Below are 22,856 nucleotides of genomic sequence, written 5' to 3'. Positions count from 1 at the left end.
GTTTTTCTAATAACAAATTATCATCAATAGTGACAAGTTTTTTTATTTAAAATCTTACTGCATACTTTATATGCTCTATTTAATAGACTGATACTTCTGTACTTTTCACAAAAACTTTCACATATTTCCTTTTTTTAAAACATATTATTTTAGCCTTTTTCCATTTTTGGGGTATATTTGCAGGTAATCTAGCAACTATTTAATACGTTCAAGAATCTTATTTTTCAGAGAGGTATCACTGCATTTAATGCCAAGGTAATTCCATCTGTTCCTGCTGTTTTTATATTTTTTGTTGTTGATAAAGCTTCCAATTCCATCTCCAATAAATCTCTTCCCATGTTATTTACATTTTTATCTTCTATTTTTTTCTTTACTAAGGGATGGATTTTGTCATGGTTGTTTATAATGTTTTGTCTGTTCTTCCTTTGAGATTCCTGCAATTTCTGTTACATTATTATCATTAATCTATAAGCAACATTTTGATGTTCATGTGAATCATTTTCAATATTATTATTATTACATGACACCTCCAAGGACTCATTTGAAGGAGTGCACTCTACAACTCTCAGTCTCCACTACTTAATCCACCAACTACAGAAAACATCACTGCCATCATCGACTGCCTGCCACTACTAGTAGTTTTTCTAATTGCATGTGTCCATTTGTCTGTAGGGATGAAAAACTTGAGTTTCTGGCAGAATAAAACCCTGCTACTTCCATGTGAGGTTGGTTAACTCACCTTGAATTAAAAAACCCACATAAAGATATTAGTAATAAATCTATCCCAAGAATCCTGGTGAGCTTTTACAATAGTTTTTGCCATATTTCATTTTTGTAAGCTTCTAGTGATTCTGGTGTTTGTTTCTGCAAGTGTAGTTTGTTAGCTTTTGTTTGTTTTTCTTCCATAGCTGTTGTTATTTCATCATTCCAAATTTTTAGTCCCTTTTTTTTCTCTTGGTCTAATTTTTGTTCCAATAACCTCTTCTGCTGTTTGATTTATTAATTTATTTATGTTAATCCATTCTTCATTTATATCAAAAGAAACAGGAATTTGAGATCAGTACTGAGTCAGGTGGTTTTGATACATATTTCTAATACTATCCTCTTGAAGTAGGTAAGTTTTTTCTATTTATTTCTTTTCAATAGATTTTCTTTATTTTTGTGATGTCCATCTTGCTTGTGTTGCTATTTTTGAGATTACCAGAAAATGGTCTGAATATATATCATTACTTCTACATTACTTCTAAAAAAAAAAAAAAAAAGAAGAAGAATTGTGGAAAAAAAGCTTGGTGAAGAACAAGCTAAATTCAGGCCAAATAGAGGCTGTCAAGATCAAATCTTCACTTTACGACAAATAGTTGAGAAAGCATGGGAATATAACAAAGATCTGTATTTAAGTTTTGTTGATCTGGAAAAGACATATGACAAGGTGCCAAGAGAGAAGCTATTCAATACGCTACAGTTATATGGTGTCAATGGGGCATTATATCAAGCAATACTTAGTCTTTATTTGAGTTGTAAGTCAGCAATTAGAATTGAAGGAAGTACAGGAAGGTGGTTTAATGTTAAATCTGGTGTCAGAAAGGATGTACGTTATCCAGTCTGTTATTTATTATATATATGGATCACATTATGAAGGAAAGTGGTATTAAACATGAAATCAGAATTGGAGATGTTAATGTCAGCTCTTTGCTTTATGCAGATGATGTTATACTTCTAAATAAATCCGCTACAAGTCTGCAAGATTCTCTGACTAAATTGAATAACTGTTGTAATAGATATGGTATGAAGGTGAGCATTAAAAAGACAAAGACAATGAAAATAGGTAGAATTGTTGAAAATGTCAACTGTGTTGTGAACGGAGAACCTATGGAACAAGTAAAACATTTCAGCTACTTAGGCACAATTTTTAGTGAAGATGGTAAATTAAATATGGAAATAGACAAGAGAATCAACAAAGCTGGTATGGTAGGAAGTCAATTGAATAAATTCATATGGAATAAGAGAGAAATTAGTCAGAACACTAAATTAGCTATTATACAAGACAGTGTTCAAATCAGTTTTAACTTATGGATCTGAGAGCCGGGTCAGAAGTAAAACACTTGACCAAAGACTAGAGACCGCAGATATGAGAGTCCTGAGATTAGAGATGTGAACAGATGCCATCAATGGCAATATCATATTAAAAACGAGGATATTAGGAAAGAACTTGACATTGTCAGCACCCAGGAATGCGCTAGCAGAGTTAATCTCAGGTGGTATGGTCACTTAAACAGAATGGGTGAGGAAAGATTAGCAAAACAAATGTTCTCTGCCAGGTTGGCAGGAAAACAACCCAGAGGAAGACCAAGATATAGGTGGATTGATACTGTACAAAGTGCCTTATAAGATATATAAGAATCTGATAATGTTGGAGTCTTGACAAGTAACAGACTGATTTGGAGGAAAATTGTAGATAGGAAGTTAGTAATGATGTAAATTTTTCATGTAGTACTATCATATCCTGTACACCTCTTGAGGGTACATGTCAGGAATTTGATGATGATGACTTCTACAAACTGTTGTATGAAACAAGCTAGTTTCAGGAAGGGTGGAAGTTGCACTGATGATGTATTCACACTAAAAATAATATTATAAGAAGAACAATAAAGCAAACAAGAGAGTTTTACGTTTGAAGGTAGCTTTTTTATTAACGATTATATAATCTGTTAATGATTGTAGTCCTCTGGCACGTGATGTATGTTTATGGATTTTTATTTATTTATTTTCCGTAAAAATGTGTTTGTAATTTTTAATTCATAAAATGATGAGAAATCTCAATTTATTTCTATTTTGATTTAAATATTATTCTCCATATCTGCCTACAATCAGTGATATACTTTGGTTCCATATTCTAGCATTAATGTTTCATCAGCTTTTCTAAACCATTGTAAAATATTTCACTTTCTTCTATTTTTCCTTCTGCAGCATTATTATTACATGACACCTCCAAGGAGTCCAAAGACTTATTGAGGGAGTGCACTTACTCTACAACTCTCTGTCTCCACTATTCAGATCCACCACCACCAACACTAGTATTTTCACAGACAATCACAAACATCCATGCCACCGGAGGGATTCAAACCTGCAGTCGTTTGGCTGGAGAGCGGATACTCTAACCACTCGGCCAACCAGGCCAGCGACATATATTCCTATTATTGTTACCTCAACTATGAGAATTACTTGTAATTCTCATAGTTGCTATTCTTTCATTGAATTCTCATAGTTGCTGTTCTTTGGTTAGAAATTAAATTTGTCAAGAAATTCTTGTTTTTCTCTCTCTATCCATGTATATGCAAAGTTTGCACATTATGAACATGAAGTATCTTCACAACTGTGCTACTTGTATATAGGTGCTGATGAGTTTGTCTTAGTATCCCACGACGCAAGTACTTTTATACGGTATGAGAATGATTACTACAGAGTTTAGTTTCAACCTTTATTGTGATCTCATTAGTGGGAGCCCCAGACCTCATAAAAGATACCAAGGTTGAATTAATGCAGAAAGCATATATTTCTCATATATAAATAATAAAAGGATGTGTCACTTTGTTTTTAAACTATTCTGGATCAAAGATAGTTATAGAAAGTTTTTTCATTGGTTAGAAATTAAACTTGCCAAGAAATTAAATTTTTATTTAATCCTTTATCCAAGTGTAAGCACACAAAGCTTACACATGTAAACATTTATGCTTACATGACTAGGTTACTTGTTTTTAGAGAATGATCACTTCAGATTAATAACAAGGTGATGCACCTTTTTACTACTTGCATAGGACAAATATATATATGTCTTCTACATTAATTCAACTTTTGGATCTGGTTCCACTGAGGAGACCTCAGTGAAAGTTGAAAACTAACCTGGGTCATGACCTTCTCCATAATGCATAGCGTATATACACATCTGAAAGGAAGTGTGCTTTGCATTATGGGATACTAAGGCAACAGGTGGGAAGTCAAAAGCCTCCATATACAAGTAACCTAGTCGTGAATATACTTCACGTACAAACTTTGTTTGCTTACAGTTGAATAAAGGATTAAACAAGAATAGAATTTTTTGGCAAGTTTAATTTAATAAGAATACCTTATTTTTTCTTGTGATGTTTGTGTTTAACACTTCCAAACTTAAGATAAATTATCTGCTAATACCTAAGCCTATTTACACATTTTTTGGGATAGTAAGGATCAAAGCTGGATAACTGGAAGAAGGCCTTCATTTTACCTTTTAAGGATTCCAGAGAACTGACCAGCGGTTCTAACCTAATGTCCAATTCTCACCTTCTCATGGTGCACCCTGTTAGGTAACTAACTGGCTACTTAACAAGAATGGGCTTGCAGTTTGGGATTTAGCTGACCAAATTGTATTCTTATTGGCTTAAACTATAATGTAAAATGGTGGTACAGCATAAAAGAATTTCTTGCCGACTGGACTGTCATCCAGTTACATGAGACCTTCCCCCCTTTCTCATCAGGGAACTAGAGCAAATAGCAAAAAGTCAGCTACTGGAACAAATCCCAACTCAACATTAGCAAGTCAAGATCGAAAGCATCAACGGAAAAGAAATGAAACTAGCAGAAGAATTGGATAATTACCAGATCACCATAATAGGCATTACCAAAACAAAGACAAAAATAGGTGAGATTTTTCTGGGCAAAATACAAGATGTTATATTCAGGCAGTGGTAATAAGAGAAAAGGCGTAGTTGTAATATTCAACAGTAAATGAGGATGATAATCTTGAATGGCAGGCAGTATCAAGTAGAATGATGTGTGCAAATATCAGAATGTGGAACTAGACAATGAGATGAATTTGTATTTATGATTCCACAGAAGGTTCTACTAAGATTTGAGGCATTAAGAGAAGGTAGCAAATACAACTTAAAAGGATAACTTTATCCTTGTTGAAGATCTAAAGAGCAAAGCAGGAAATGATTATCAGGCATAAAAAAATATTTTGGGAAAATTTAGAAAAAAGTGCACAGCTAATAATAATGGTATGCCTGCTAGATTTCTGATTAGGACAAGGTTATTAGGACTAGTTATTATTAACACAATATTAAAACATAAAGATGTGCACATATTCTCCTGGAAAGAAGATATGAAAAATAAGAAAAAGTTTCTTGACTATGTTATTGTTAATAGTGAAGAAACTTTTTCTTATTTTTCTTATACTAAGGCAACAGGTGGGAAGTCAACAGCCTCCATATAAAGTAACCTAGTCGTTACTGAAGCAAACATTAAAATTGAGTATCATATTGAAAAGAAAAGTGTGTAAGAAAGTTTTAAAATGAATCAAAGGTGAACTGTAGACACAAACATTATTAAGGAAAGAATGAAAGAGTTTGAAAACAAGAACCAAACTCTGGAAATTCATTGGAAAATCCCAAAGCAAACATTAATTGATTCAGCTAGAAAAGTATGTAGTCAAGATGTCTGCAAGGATAGTAAAATTAGAGTTCCATGCTGAACTCAGAAGTTAGAGGTGGTCAACGAAAAAAAGAAAACTTATTGAAAGTTACTGACAAGTAAGTCAGTTTGTGGTCTGAGAAAATACAGAGAAAAATGTAAGAAAGTGAAGCACTGTGTATAATTGGCTAAACAAAAGCCATGGGAAGACTTTGACATGTACATAAAAAAAATTGGGAGGGTGATAAAATGTTCTGGTGCCTATTGAAAAGGCTCAGGAGGAAAGAGTATGGTAAAAGGAATAGATAATAAAGGTGACATGAAAACTAAAGATATAGATATCTCTAATGATTACTTTGAAATACTGCCAAATGAAACAAGCAGTGACAGCACTGTGGTAGAAAACACTCAACAAGAATGCAATCAAGAATATATATCTATCAACACTTGAAGCAGAAAAGGCTATCATTTTGACTAGAAATCTTAAATATGGAAGCATAAAAGTCTTACAGTGGCTACACTGCCTAATTCAGAAGGCCTGGTCAAAAGGTTGAATTCCAGATGACTGGAGTAGAGCACTCATAGTACTATCTCTAAAAAGCAAAATAAATGCAAGTGTACTTGAAAAAAAATTAATTGTTAATGGCAAACATAGGTAGTTTTGATCATATTTTCACTTTCAGACAAATAGTTGAGAAATCATGGGAATATAACAAGTATCTGTATTTGTTTTGTAAAACTGGAAAAGGCATATGACAAGGTGTCAAGAGAAAACCAGTTCAAAACTTTACACTTATACATTGTAAATAGGACATTATATCAAGCAATACATAGTCTATATTTGAGTTATAAATCAGCAGTTAGATTTAATTAGAATTGAAGGATGTACAGGAAGGTAAGTTGATTTTAATTCAGGTGTGAGAGAGAGATATTCATGTTATCTTCGGTGTTTTTCATCTAAATGGGTCACGTTATGAAGGAAAATAGTATTAAAACCGGATATCAAAATTGAAGATGTTAATATATCTTAAAAATTATGGCAACAACTACCGTGCTCGAGTAAAACATCAGTTTAATATAAACTAAAATATTCTCTCGACTTTTTGACCTTCACATTAAGGTCTGGAGTATACACATATATACAAATAAATAAGCTGCACTACAATCTACATGGTATGCTAAAGTTAGTGGTCAACAGTTACAACTATTGGCCTGACCTTTGGTGAAAAAAAAAACTTTACTTCATCAAAGCTAGAGTCCTCTTCTTATTATTATCTATTAGGTTACAAAATTAAGTTAGAAAGTAACATGTTCACACAAAAAAGTTAACTCATATAAGTATTTGTATAAATTAAAACAAACCAGTGGCCAATAAAAGCTGAAAAATTGTTTAGAATCCTAAAGTCTGAGTTTGCCGATAAAGCAGAGGGTTGAACATGTTTCATCCAAATTCTTGGAATTTTTATGCCACCATTATTGTTAAGATTAGGGCAGTTAATCAAAATTTCACAGGCTTCTTTAAATTTCCGTTATATCAGGTTTTTGTATGATGTAAAGAGCAAGTACTTTTCCAATCAGTTCGGTGTAGGGTGTTAAGAGCATGATCTGAGAGGTGCGCTTCACCTAAATTGTTAAATTTAATGTGTCATTTGTGTTCTTTTTTATGGATAGGGATTGTATGTCCAGTTTCCCTAATATAAGGTAAGTTACAGGTACAATAGATACAATAAACTCCAGGGCAAACCAATGGGGGGGGGGGGGAAGATCCTTAGAGTTGAATATGTTTTTTAATTTTATAGGTGGTTTAAAAGTGGCATTAAGATTATAATGGTGTAGAATTCTTCACCATTATATGACCTTAATGAAGGTTGAAACGTCGAGTGATTATTTTGATTTATGTTAAACTGAAGTTTTACTCTAAACACGGTAGTTATTTCCATAATTTTTAAGATGTGTTCTGATCACCATGTAAACAAGAAGGAAAGAATGGAAACGTTAATCTTAGTTCTTTTATTTAGGTATGTGCCTAAATAAATCCATTACAAGTCTGAAGGATTCCGACTAAATTGAATAAATGCTGTAATAAATTTGATATGAAAAACAATAATATAGGCAAAAACATCAACTGCATACTCATTGGAGAACCTAAAGAACAGTAAAGCATTTCAGCTATTTAGGCATGATTCGATTTTTAGCAAAGATGGCAATATAGAAATATACAACAGAATTAGCAAAGTTTATAAGGTAAACTTTGCTAATTCTAAATTTACAATGATACTCTGCCTTACAATGATTCATTCATATGATACTTTTCAATTACAATCAAACCCATTTATACAATGCTGCATTCAATCATCCAACAGTTTACTGAGATGACACTCCCATGAATTGACTGATGTGTAGTTTTCATTGACTCTTTGTGTAAGAAGTCACTGCTTGCTACATCTCTTTGTTTTGTTTTGCTGTGAATTATAAACTGTTTATAATTATTCTTTTATTTTATTATTGTTAATAATGACAGATAAATTTCGCTAGAAGTGTCCTGTTGCTTCTATTGAAAAGAAGTTGCTTTAGATTACATTAAATCTGTTATTAAATTACATACTAAAATTAAAGTTATTAAATTTAGTGGTGATGAACACTGAGAAAACTCAGACTAAACTTAGTCTGCACTACTGTTGTTACAATTGTATGAACAAAGGTAAAACTCTTATGGGAGTGAAAAGCTACACTTGTTAATACCACTGTTATCCATAAATGAGATAATCTTATTGGCAAAATGGAAAAACTCTTAATTGTGTACCCTTAAGCCAAGTTATTCAGAATAACTTGTTTGTGAAAATTATTCTAAATTTTTCATTTGTGTATGTGACTTAAATAAATACTTTATTTATACATATCTATGACTGTTTTAAATTTCACAAAATTTAAATTTACTAGTATTAAACTATTCCATGCATCTACAAGTGAAAAAAATTCAGTGATTCACTATATGATTGGTCTGGAACCTAACCTGTCATATGACTGAGGTATGCCTGTATATGGAATAAGAGAGAAATTAGTCAAAACTTAGCTAGATATATGCTATATACAAGACAGTATTCAAACCAATTTTAGCATATGGATCTGAGAGCTGGATTAGAAATAAAACATGATCAAAGACTGGAGACCATAGAGATGAGAGTTCTGAGAAAGATTGGGGGGGGGGATAGCAGGTGGCATCAATGGCAATATCATATTATAGATGAGGATATCAGGAAGGAACTTAATGTTTGCATTTAGGAATATGTTAGCAGAGCTGATCTCAAGTGGTATCGTCACTTACACAGAATGGGAAAGAAAAAATTAGCAAAACAAGTGTTTTTGCCAGAATGATAGGAAAAAATAATGATGATGATGATCAAAGTCCTGGTGTATTGATACAGTGAGATGTGCCTTAGACAGAAATATGCGATCTGCTAATGTTGAAGATCTTGACAGATAACAGATTCATTTGGAAAAAACCGGTGATAGGAAGTTACTTTTTTATGTATTACTTCTCTTTAAATCTCCTGCACTCTCCATGAAAGTACACATCAGGAATATGATGATGATAACATGCTTTTAAATCTATCAGTTATAAATAATGGAAATTTTCAGTTAAGCAATTTTAATTTCATCTTTCACATTACACTGTAGACTCAAATTCTGACCTCACAGTTTTCACCACAGAGAAATATATGATGTGTTTGGTTGTTTTCTCATTGTAGTTCTGCTGTGGTAAATTAAAATGTACATATGGCTTTGAAATTTAAATAGGAAATTGATTATTAATATTTCTTCAGTAGATTTAAAGGAAACAGAATTGGAAAGTTGGTTACATGTTTTGGTATAATATAAAAATAAACTCATCTTGAACCTTTGGTTTTATTTGTGATTAGCTTAAAAATAAGTTTAATAAATTACATAAAATAATTGATTGATAACTCTAAAATAACAATGTTTTTGCAGTTTCTATTGGCAAGAATCAGCCACTAAAACATGAAAAACCTAAATGGAAAAGTGCTGTTCCATTGACTGAAGGGCAGTTGCGCAGTAAGAGAGATGAATTTTGGGACACTGCTCCAGCCTTTGAAGGTCGGAAAGAGATATGGGATGCTCTGAAAGCAGCATCATATGCTGCAGAAACAAATGATTTCACATTAGCCCAAGCTATAATAGATGGTGCTAATATATCTTTACCAACCGGTAAGATCTCTATCATTAAAGTATTTAAGTTATAGTGGAACTGTTAGTGTGTCTTAAAAAATAATAATTATATTCTCGCCTAGGTAGGTCATCTTTTTTAAGCCAGTAGCAGAAATTAACTAGATGCCAATGGTAATGTCTGCAGATTATTTCTAATTAAATATGCTCGTAATGAACTATGATGGTTTTTGCTGAGCTACTCCAAAGTAAAATATCAGTATTACAGTTTAAAAGAAAATTAATGTTGCGGCAACCAGAACTACAATTTTCTAAATGCTAATCAGTGGTGATTTTGCAGCTTTCACAGATGTCTGATACTCATTACGTTTTTCTTGATGCTGATTATAAAAATAACATTTGTTTTTCATTCCTTATCATTTATAGTTTTTAAGAAATATAATATTTATGTATGAATTGAAATTAAAATGCTTATTATGTTCCCTTTAACTTATTAGCTTTAATTACTTGTCACGACCAAGTAACTTTGACTTTATAGAAGCCTAATTATTGCTGTGATAGGGTGATTAAACCTATCTACATGGAGTTCTTAAGGGGGGGTGCTTAAGGGTCAAAGCTGTATAACTGAGAGGAGACCTCCACATAGCCTTTAAAGGAATGCGGAGAACCGACCAGGGCTTCTGACCTAATGTCCAATCCTCACCTTCTCGTGGTGCACCCTGTTGGGTATCTACTTTGATACTGAACGAACGAGGATGGGCTGGCAATTTGGGATTTAGCCGACCAAATTGTATTCTTATTGGTTAAACCAAAATAAAAAATGATGATACAACATGACAAAATTTCATGCCGGCTGGGGCGTCGCCCGGTTAAACAAGGCCCCCGTTGTTTTCGCCAGGGAACCAGGGCGAACAGCGAAAAGTCAGCTACTGGAACAAATCTGAAAACAAACCCCAACTCAACATCACCAGAGTTAAAGATCGGTACTATCAATGTAAGAAGCCTGAATGGCAAAGAAATGGAGCTAGCTGAGGAATTAGATAAGTACCAGATCGACATAATAGGGGTGACTGAAACAAAAAAGACCAAAACTGGTGAGATCTTTCTGAGCAATAAATACAAAATGTTATATTCAGGCAATAACAATCAAGGAAAAGAAGGAGTAGCCATAGTATTCAACACAAAATACGAGGCTAATCTTCTTGAATGGCAGTCAGTCTCAAGTAGAGTAATGTGGGCAAATATGAGAATGGGGAACTGGACAATGAGACTTATTTGTGCCTATGGTCCCACAGAAGGTTCTACTAAGGTAGAAGTGGAGGAATTTTTTGAGGCTTTAGAAAAAGCAACTGACACAATGAAAAAGGAAAAGTTGGTCCTTGTTGGGGATCTAAATAGTAGAGTAGGAAATGATTGTGAGACATACAAAAATATTTTGGGAAAATTTGGAGAAAAGAGCAAAGCTAATAATAATGGCAAATATCTGTTGGATTTCTGCTCAGGACATGGACTGGTTATTACTAACACCATGTTCCAACATAAAAATGTGCACAAATTCACATGGAGAGAAGAGGCTAGGAATAAGAAAAGTCTCATTGACTATGTTATTGTTGATAGTGATGTTTTCTCCCTGGTGCAGGACACCAGAGTGTACAGAGGATTTGAAATTGGAAGTGATCACTATTTAGTCTTGAGCAGGATAAAATTGAATTTCATATTGAAAAGAATAACATGTAAGAAAGTTTTAAAGCGAATAAAAGTTGAGCAGCTCTCAGATGTAAACTGTAGACTAAAATACAGAAATATTATTGAAAAGAAAATGAAACAGTTTGAGAACAGGAATCAAACCTTGGAGATTCAGTGGCAAACTCTGAAGGAAACATTGATTGATTCTGCCAGAGAGGCATGTGGTGAGGTTGTGTGCAAAGACAAAAAAATCAGAACTCCCTGGTGGACACAGGAAGTTAAAGAGGCAGTGAAGGAAAAGAAGAAAGCATATCAAAAGTTCCTGGCAAATAAGTCAGCTTTTACTCTTACAGAATACAGAGACAAATGTAAGAAAGCTAAACAGTGTGTAAAACTAGCTAAACAAAAGTCATGGGAGGACTTTGGCAAGAATATAGAAAATAAATATCTAGAAGGTGGCAAAATATTCTGGAGGTTGTTGAAGAAGCTTAGGAATGGAGGAAAGAGTGCTGTAAAAGGAATTAGAGATGATAAAGGTGAAATGAAAACAGGAGAAAAAGATATCCTTGAAGTATGGAGTAATTACTTTGAAAAACTGCTAAATGAAACAAGCAGTGATGACAGCACAGTGATAAAAAACACTGACCAGGCATGCAGTCAGGAATACATATCCATACTTGAAGTAGAAAAAGCCATCAAAGGCTTGAAATGTGGAAAGGCAGCAGGAGTAGATGATATTCGACCAGAAATGCTGAAGTATGGTGGTATAAGAGTCTTACAGTGGCTGCACTGCATAGTTCAGAAAGCCTGGACAGAGGGACGAATTCCCGATGATTGGAGTAGAGCTCTCATAGTACCCATATATAAAAAGGGAAATAAAACTGAATGTGAGAATTACAGAGGTATTTCCCTAATGAGCATTCCTGGCAAGATCTATGCAAGTATACTTGAGAAACGGTTGAGAAGAATTGTGGAAGAAAAGCTTGGTGAAGAACAAGCTGGATTCAGGCCAAATAGAGGCTGTCAGGATCAGATCTTCACTTTACGACAAATAGTCGAGAAAGCATGGGAATATAACAAAGATCTGTATTTAAGTTTTGTCGATTTGGAAAAGGCATATGACAAGGTGCCAAGAGAGAAGCTATTCAATACGCTGCAGTTATATGGTGTCAATGGGGCATTATATCAAGCAATACTTAGTCTTTATTTGAGCTGTGAGTCAACAGTTAGAATTGAAGGAAGTACAGGAAGATGGTTTAATGTTAAATCTGGTGTGAGACAAGGATGTACATTATCCCCTCTGTTATTCATTATCTATATGGATCACATTATGAAGGAATGTGGTATTAAACCTGATATCAAAATTGGAGATGTTAATGTCAGCTCTTTGCTTTATGCGGATGATGTTATACTTCTAAATAAATCCGCTACAAGTCTGCAAGATTCTCTGACTAAATTGAATAGCTGTTGTAATAGATATGGTATGAAGGTCAGCAATAAAAAGACAAAGACAATGAAAATAGGCAGAATCATTGAAAATGTCAACTGTGTTGTGAATGGAGAACCTGTGGAACAAGTAAAACATTTCAGCTACTTAGGCACAATTTTTACTGAAGATGGTAAACTAAATATAGAAATAGACAACAGAATCAGCAAAGCTGGTATGGTGGGAAGTCAATTGAATAAATTCATATGGAATAAGAAAGAAATTAGTCGGAACACTAAATTAGCTGTATACAAGACTGTGTTCAAACCAATTTTAACTTATGGATCTGAGAGCTGGGTCAGAAGTAAAACACTTGACCAAAGACTAGAAACCGCAGATATGAGAGTCCTGAGAAAGATTAGAGGTGTGAACAGATGGCATCAATGGCAATATCATATTAAAAATGAGGATATTAGGAAAGAACTTGACATTGTCAACATCCAGGAATGCGTTAGCAGAGCTAATCTCAGATGGTATGGTCACTTAAATAGAATGGGAGAGGAAAGATTAGCAAAACAAGTGTTCTCTGCCAGGTTGGCAGGAAAACGACCCAGAGGAAGACCAAGATATAGGTGGATTGATACGGTACAAAGTGCCTTAGACGATAGAAATATAAGATCTGATAATGTTGGAGTCTTGACAAGTAACAGACTGATTTGGAGGAAAATTGTAGATAGGAAGTTAGTAATGATGTAATTTTTTCATGTAGTACTGTCATATCCTGTACACCCCTTGAGGGTACATGGCAGGAATTTGATGATGATGATGATGATGACATGGAGTTCTTTTTCTGTCAGTTGTGTGTATTCTCTGACTTGTATGTCTGTCATGCAGGATGAAAAATCTGAGTTTACAGAAAGTAAAAAAGTTTCAGAAAGGCCTGCCATCTCTGAATGAGATTGGCTTACTTGAAATTGTGACTGCTTAAATTAAGATGCACCACTTTTGTTTGCTAGGGCATCAGAATTGCCTTAGTTTCTTTACAGTGATTTACATTTGAATGTATTATCCAAGCCATTCTCACTGTGATGTTCTAGCAGCAATAGTAATTTATCAGTATTATTATTATTATTAAGAGAGACCTCCAGGGAGTCGGGAACTTGTCAAGGAAAGCCATACTATTTACACCAGCTCTCATACCTCTTCTTGAATTCATTCACGCTACTTGCACACAACATCCAGGTAGTCCATTCCAGTCACGTACTACTCTATGAGAGAAAAATCTAGCTCTAACCCCCTTCTTGACAGCATTCATTCTGAACTTCCATGGATGCCATTGCATCCTTTCCCCACCCCATAAAATGAAAAATTTCATCTACTAAAATTGTGTATAACCCTTTCAGAAGTTTGAGTCTCAATCATATCACTTCTCTTTCTCCTGTTTGCTAGTGTTAGCCTACAAATTCTTAATCTGTATTCCACAATCCTGATATCATTTTTGACACTTTCCTTTGCACTTTCTCCACTGTATAAGCATCACCATGGAAACCAGGAGACCAGACCTGTGTGTGCAATAGTCAAGTGATGTCTTATCAAAGCCTTCTAAAGAGGCAAAATGACTTCCTCATATGTCAAGGTTTGTTTCAGCATTGCCATTCTCTGAGTTGTATTTACAAATTTTGCTATATGACCCTTGAACTTCAACTTCCTAACTCCAAGATTCCTAGCCTCATCAGTTTCTCCAAGCATAATTCCACTAATATATTGACATTGGATATCTAATCACACCAAAGTGCATGACTTTACATTTATTAACATTGGAATGGCAGCCATTTTCACATGCCCACAATTCCAGCCTATTCAAATCATTCTGCAAGTATTGCATATCAGCAGCACTCCCAATTATCCTATCTATCTTTGCATCATCATCAAATAGCTGTATGTCACATGTCAAATCCTTCCCAATGTAATTAATGTACAGATTGAGTAACATTATATATTCAAATTCTGTTTACTCTAGTACCTTTTTTTGTGGTAAAAATATATTATTAAAACCCTTCACCAAAGAAACAGTGGAAGGATGATATTAAAGAGGCTGGAACTCATTGGCATTGAAAGACTCAAGACAGGACTGAATGGAGGACCAAAGTCCTCCATTCCATCCTATCTTGAAGGAAACATTTGTCCAGCATTCACATAATGGATGAAGTTTTGATAAAAAATAAGTCTAAATGTATGCATACAAATAGTTAGGTGGTAGCTCTCTTTTTTAACTATAAAAATAAATCAAAGTTGGATCTTGTAATATTTTTTGCTGGATCACTGATAATCTACTACAGATGCTGATTGGTAATCCAGACACTGTTTAAAAAAAAAGTATATATATATATATATATAATTCCAGCCTATGAGAATTGAGACTGGTATAAAAAGTGTGTGTGTATATATATATTTATATATAACTGATCCACGCATGAAAGGTCACAAGACCTATAGTACATTAGTGCCATGTGTGGGCAAGAGGAATCTGTTCACATTTTGTTTGAACAGCTGAAGGTTGTAATCTTTGGGTTAGGCAGAGTGTGGGAGATTGCTCCAAAGAACAGAAGTGGATGAAATGAAAGAGGAAACAGTGAAGTTAGTTTGGTGAGTTTCAAGATGGGCTTTAAAAGGGTGTTAGTTAAGAGCGGCTCTTGTTCTGATGATTTTGGAGGAGAGTGGAAGAAATATAGTGGGCAATTTATCAGAGCTTTCAGCTGAAGATGAGTTAGTCGGTCTCACATGGAGGTGACAGGGTTTAGCCCAACCAAATTGTGTTTGGTCTGCTAAATCCCAAATTACCAGTCCATCCTCATTTCGTTCAGTACCTAGGTAGATACCTAACAGGGTACACCATGAGAATGTGAGGATTGGGCATTAGGTCAGAAGCCCTGGTTGGTTCTCTGCATTCCTTTAAAGGCTATGTGGAGGTCTCCTCTTAGTTATACAGCTTTGCCCTTTAAACATCCCTATAAGTATTCTTTTATGTGTAAATTACTTGTATTCTACTAGCTGGTGCCTGATTGCAGGGTAAAAAAACCCTGTCACCTCCATATGAGACTGGCTAACTCATCTTCAGCTGAAAGCCCTGATAAAGATTCATATCCTAGATGAAATTCGAAACCAAGTCTTTCCAACCAAAGGGCTTTATCTATGCTGGCTGAGCTTTTAATATTTTATACACTGGTTCAAATTGTAATATAGCTTGTATCTTTGTACATGTACTCCAGATAACGATGACCTTAACATAAAGTTTGAAATATTGAGTGACTGGCAGTTATTTTGAATTACAGCCAAAGCGACTAAGAATATTATGCCTGTTAATTCTATGTGTTCTTCTGGCCAGTCTGGCTATTTTTCGGGATGAAAAATCTGAGTTTTCAGAGGCAAAAAATGCCACCTACATATGAGACTGGCTAAATCCCACAAATAAAATGCAAAATGACAGAATTTCATGCCAGCTTGGGTGCCACCCAGTTATCAACAATAACATAGTCAGTGGGATTTTTCTTATTTCTTGCGTCTTCTCTTAATGTGAATTTGTGCACATCTTTATGTTGGAACATGGTGTTAGTAGTAACTAGTTCATATCCTGAACTGAAATCCACAGGTATTTAATAATGTTATTAGTTTTTCTCTTTTCTCCACATTTTCTCAAAACATTTCTGATCCTGTTTAGATCTTAAACAGGATCAGCTTTTCCTTTTTGTTTATGTCAGTTGTCTTCTGTAATGCCTCAAAAAATTCTTCTACTTCTTCCTTATTCGAACCTTTTGTGAGGCCATAGGTACAAATTAGTCTCATAGTCCAGTTCCTCATTCTGATATTTGCCCAAATCACTCTCTTTGATATTGTCTGCCATTTCAGATTATCCTGGTATTTAATTTTGAATACTCTAATTAATCCTTTTTTTCACTAATTATTATTGTGTGAATATATAACATCTTGTGTTTGTTGCAGTGTTGTTCTTAAGGGTCAAATCTGTATAACTGAGAGGAGACCTCGACATAGCCTTTAAAGGAGTGCAGAGACTGACCAGGGCTTCTGACCTAATCTACCTGGATACTGAACTGTTCGTTCAGTATCCAGGTAGATACCTAACCAAGTACATTGAACGAACGAGGATGGACTGGCAATGAGGGATTTAGCTGACCAAATTGTATTCTTATTGGCTTAAACCACGAGAAAATGATAGTACAACATGACAAAATTTCATGCTGGCTGGGGTGTCACCCAGTTAAACAAGGGCCCCCATTGTTTTTGCCATGGAACCAGGATGAACTTATACAGCTACTGGAAAAAATCTTGAAACACACTCCAACTCATCATCATCACCAGAGTTCAAGATCAGTACTATCGACATAAGAAGCCTGAATGATAAAGAAATGGAGTTGGCTTAGGAATTGGATAAGTACCAGATCGACATAATAGGGGTGACTGAAACAAAAAAGACAAAAACTGGTGTGAACTTTCTGTGCAATAAATACAAAATGCTATATTTGGGCAGTGGCAATCAAGAAAAAGAAGGAATAGCTATAGTATTCAACACTAAATACGAGGCTAATCTTCTTGAATGGCAGACAATATCAAGTAGAATGATGTGGGCAAATATCAGAATGGGGAACTGGACAATGAGACTTATTTGTGCCTATGGTTCCACAGAAGGTTCTACTAAGGTAGAAGTGGAGGAATTTTTTGAGGATTTAGAGAAAGTAACTGACACAATGAAAAAGTTAGTCCTTGTTAGGGATCCAAATAGCAGAGTAGGAAACGATTGTCAGACATACAAAAATATTTTGTTAAAATTTGGAGAAAACAGCAAAGTTAATAATAATGGCAAATACTTGTTAGATTTCTGCTCAGGACATGGACTGGTTATTACTAACACCATGTTCCAACATAAAAATGTGCACAAATTCACATGGAGAGAAGAGGCATTGAATAAGAAAAGTCTCATTGACTATATTATTGTTGATAGTGATGTTTTCTCTCTGGTGCAGGACACCAGTGTACAGAGGATTTGAAATTGGAAGTGATCACCATTTGGTCTTGAGCAGGATAAAATTGGATTTCATATTGAAAAGAAGAATATGTAAGAAAGTTTTAAAGTGAATAAAAGTTGAGTAGCTCTCATATGTGAACTGTAGGCTAAAATACACAAACATTATTCAAGAAAAATTAGAATTTGAGAACAGGAACCAAACCCTGGAGATTCAGTGGCAAATCCTGAAGAAAACATTGATTGATTCTGCCAGAGAGGTATGTGATGAAGTTGTCTGCAAGGATAGAAAAATAAGAACCCCATGATGGACACTGGAAGTTACAAGTGAAGGAAAAGAACAAAAACATTGCAGGCATAGACTTCTGTGGCTAATTGGTTCAAAAGATATATTTCAGTGATTACACCACATTTTTTTATTATTCAGTTATATAAAACACTGAAATAATAGTACCCGACAAGTTTCGTAAATCGTAAGATTTACATCTTCAGGGGGTAAATAGTATAACTTAAAGTTTAAACAAGAGAATTAATAAATACAAATCATAACCGTCTGGCTATTCATAAAACTCAAATAACAGAATGCAGATATATAACATTATTGACGTTTTACAATACTGGATGATGTCACGTGTTGTTGTTCTCGTTCATACAGTCTGAGCTCAGATTGAGGTAGATTTTTTATTAGAGCTGACCACACTTGATGAAGAACTAAAATACTTAACACAAATCCTCCAACAGAATGGATATGAAACAAAAACCATCAAGAGAATCCTTAAAATGACTCCAGCTAACAACACAATAAAACAGGATTACAAAAACGCAATCTTGCTTCCTTATATCAAAAATGTTACAGATAAGCTAGCCAAATTAATGAACAAACACAACATAAAAGTAGCCTTCCTTCCTATGGAAAAAATCTCAAGATTCCTACATCCACCAAAACCACCTCATCATCCTCTTAAAAAACCAGGAGTCTACAAAATCCATTGCTCTTGCAGGATTTGCTACATAGGACAGACAGGAAGATCTGAAGAAATACGCATGGCTGAACACCAAAAAGACGTACAATACAAAAGAGAACAAAAAACGGGTCTTGCTTTCCATACCACTTCCACTGGACACAATGTACTCTGGCATAAAACGACGATGTCATACATAGAAAACAACAGTTATATAAGAAAATTTAAAGAAACTGCTAATATGCTAAAAAACCCAACCCAATGCAATAAAAATCAAGGTTTAATTCTCCATCAAGTGTGGTCAGCTCTAATAAAAAATCTACCTCGATCTGAGCTCGGACTGTATGAAGGAGAACAAGAACACGTGACATCGTCCAGTATTGTTCAACGTCAATAACATTATATATCTGCATTCTGTTATTTGAGTTTTATGAATAGCCAGACGGTTATGATTTGTATTTATTAATTCTCTTGTTTAAACTTTAAGTTATACTATTTACCCCCTGAAGATGTAAATCCTACAATTTATGAAACTTGTCGGGAACTATTATTTCAGTGTTTTATATAACTGAATAATAAAAAAATGTGGTGTAATCACCGAAATATATCTTTTGAACAAAAACATATCAGAAGTTCCCAAAAGTTGCCAAATAAGTCAGCTTGTGCTCTTAGAGAATACAGAGACAAATGTAAGAAAGCTATACATTGTGTAAAACTAGCTAAACAAAGGTCACGGGAAGACTTTGGTAAGAACATAGAAAATGAATATCAAGAAGGTGGTAAGATATTCTGGAAGTTGTTGAAAAAGCTCGGAAATGAAGGAAAGATGCTGTAAAAGGAATTAGAGATGATAAAGGTGACATGAAAACTGGAGAAAAAGATATCCTTGATGTATGGAGTAGTTATTTTGAAAAATTGTTAAATGAAACAAGCAGTGATGACAGCACAGTGGTAAAAACACTCAAGAGACATGCAATCAGGAATACATATCCATACTTGAAGTAGAAAAAGTCATCAAAAGCCTGAAATGTGGAAACGCAGGTGGATTAGATGATATTTGACCAGAAATGCTCAAGCATGGAGGAATAAAAGTCTTACAATGGCTGCACTGCATGGTTCAGAAGGTTGGACAGAGGGACAGATTCCCGATGATTGGAGTAGAGCTCTCATAGTACTCATATATAAAAAAAGGGAAATAAAACAATATGAGAATTATAGAAGTATTTCCCTACTAAATGTTCCTGGATTGAGGCCAAATAGAGACTTTCAGGAACAGATTTTCACTTTACGGCAAATAGTTGAGAAATCATGGGAATATAACAAAGATCTTTATTTAAGTTTTGTAGATATGGAAAAGGCATATGACAAAGTGCCAAGAGGGAATCTATTCAAAACACTACAGTTGTTTGGTGTCAGTGGGTCATTATATCAAGCAATACTTAGTCTTTATTTGAGTTGTAAGCCAGTTAAGTAAGTAATTTGGAATTGAAGGAAGTACAATAAGATGATTTAATATTAAATCTGGTGTCAGACAAGGTTGTACATTATCTCCGCTGTTATTCATTATCTATATGGATCACATTATGCAGGAAAGTGGTATTAAGCCTGATATCAAAATTGGAGATGTTTATCTCAGAAATGTTGTATTAAATTTGGTATCAGCAGTAGCAAGACAAAGACAATGAAAATAGGCAGAAGTATTGAAAATACCACTGCATTATGAATGAAGAACCTATAGAACAAGTAAAACATTTCAGCTACTTAAGCACGATTTTTAGTAACGATAGTAAATTCAATATGGAAATAGACAACAGAATCAACAAACCTGGTATGGTAGGAAGTCAATTGAATAAATGTATATGGAGTAAGAGAGAAATTAGTCAAAACACTAAATTAGCTGTATACAACATTGTTCAAGCTAATTTTAACTTGCGGGTCTGTGAGCTGGGTTAGAAATAAAAGACTTGACCAAAGACTAGAGACTGCAGATATGAGAGTCCTGAGAAAGATTAGGGGTGCGAACAGATGGCAACAATGGCAATATCATATTAAAAACGAAGATATTAGGAAAGAACTCGACATTGTTAGCATCCAGGAATGTGTTAGCAGAGCTAAACTCAGGTGGTATGTCACTTAAACAGAATGTGAGAGGAAAGATTACCAAAATAAGTGTTCTCTGCCAGGTTGGCAAGTGAACACTTTTTTTTTTTTTTTTTTTAAGGTTGGATGACAGGTAACAGATTGATTTGGAGTAAAATTGTAGATAGGAAGTTAGTAATGAAGAGAACCAACCAGTTCGAAACAGCTGTCAGGCCAGTGAAACCTTATCAAAAAAATGGACCAAATTAGAATGCGAATATATAGATGCCTGGGCAGTGTGGATGTTTTCTGAAGTGATCTGTGCTAGGGTAACACGTAAATGCATTTGTATTCCCACAAGCTCTCTGGTCAACTTATTTTTACGAAACTTCCATAGTTTCTACATTTGGCTTTAAAATAATGCTGGATCTACTGTCCACTTTATTTTTATAATTTTTGCACTGCCGAACCGAATCCTTTTGGCTGTTTATTTTAGTTGTAGATTGGAAGTTTGTGGTGATATAAGTGTCAGTTTTTCATGTAGTGCTATCATATTCTGTACACCACCCCTTGATACATGTCAAGAATTTGATGATTATGATGATGAAGAATACTTATAGGCAGTGCTTTTTTTGGGGGGGAAAGTACACAGTACATTGCACCAGAATGTGTATTAATCGCACTTCCAGTAATACAAAAGCCCAGTTAATGGATAAAATTAAAACAGTTTTTGCGGCCCTTCCCAGGGAGACTGTAGCATCAGCTTGTTCGAGGTTCCGAAGCAGAATTGAAGCTGTGATCGATGCTAATGGTGGTTATTTTGAGTAAATCTTGTTGATAGTATTGTAATTAACTCTGCCTGTAATGTTTTTTTGTCAATTCATTAAATTTAATAGATACAAAGAAGATTTTCTTTTTCCTTACGAAACTGTCAAATTTATCCCGAACACCCTGTATATATCAGGGGCGAATGTTCCGGGTGTGTGGTTCTCATCCACGAAATATCAGTATCACCGATATTATATTTTTGCATTTATTCCCAAAGACTCCCCCAATTGTTTGCAGACTTCACACGATTCCTAAAATTGAACACAATATACTAATGCTTCGTTGTCCTCATCACGAGGGTAATAAAGCATTAGTGCTTCATGAAGAGGCACTTTTCAATGCATAAACATTGCGTCACATTTGCATTAATAGCCCAGGTGTGCTTTCAAAATGCATGCACCTTTGAGCCCTTAGAAAAGATGTAAAGAGGGTGCAGTGGGTCAAATTCTCAGCGTTTTAGTATTTTTAAACTGCTGAGAAGGAGACTAGGTGAGCTAACATTTTGAGCTCACCTAGTGGCTGTGATTGGTTATTGTGTCAACCAATCCAATTTATGTTGTCACTTGTCATGAGTTGAGCGCTTTCCATATCTGATGGCTGTATTACAAACAGCTGTTACACATGTTTTCTGGAACTGAAAATTTGAAAGTGGATGTTAGGAGAAAAATGCTAATTGTTTTTTTCTTTTTCTCGTGCAATATAGCATCTGTTGAGGTTGCAAAGTTTTTTAACGGTATAGAGACATTTTTATTCTATTTTTCGGAAACAAGACAGTAAAAAAAATGTATTCCTGAATAAAAATGAATATTCTGTGTATTATAAGACGATCTACAACAAAATACCAGCATGTGAGATTGATAAGTCAGAAGAACCGCTGATACTAAAAAAAAAACTAATGAATGTAGGATTCCCGAAACTGTGGATAATTCCGATGATCAGATGTTATGTATACTGAGTCAGTAAACAAAATAAAATTCTTGGAAAACAGAGCGAAATATACACAAACCAGAGAAATACACACAACATATGCAACAAATCAAGCATCAGTGCTTCGTGAAGACGCACTTTTCAACGTGTAAACATTGCGTCACATTCATGTTAATAGCCCAGGTGTGCTTTCAAAATGCATACACCTTTGAGGCCTTCGAAAAGATGTAAAGAGGGTGCAGCAGGTCAAATTCTTAGCGTTTTAGTATTTTACGAGATG

At 34.6% G+C, this 22,856-nt stretch overlaps 1 protein-coding gene across 2 annotated transcripts in view; it reads left to right on the top strand.

The window, feature by feature from the left end:
* Positions 1-22,856, top strand: part of LOC150106831 (ubiquitin domain-containing protein 2-like) — a 92,472-nt gene that overhangs the window by 43,569 nt on the left and 26,047 nt on the right. For both annotated transcript variants that reach the window (XR_016548332.1, XM_090392740.1), the window contains exon 2: positions 9,436-9,672. Coding sequence is in view for 1 of the 2 variants with exons in the window: in XM_090392740.1 (XP_090248866.1) it covers positions 9,436-9,672 (237 nt within the window). In the remaining variant the exon portion in view is untranslated. The remainder of the gene's footprint in view (positions 1-9,435; positions 9,673-22,856) is intronic.

Source organism: Typopeltis vanoorti, chromosome 5, assembly GCF_054136105.1.
Source record: "Typopeltis vanoorti isolate ZY-2024b chromosome 5, IOZ_Tvanoo_1.0, whole genome shotgun sequence".
NCBI classification, from domain to species: domain Eukaryota; kingdom Metazoa; phylum Arthropoda; class Arachnida; order Uropygi; family Thelyphonidae; genus Typopeltis; species Typopeltis vanoorti.
The sequence above is the reverse complement of the archived record's forward strand: the minus strand, read 5'-3'. Positions and strand labels throughout refer to the sequence as shown.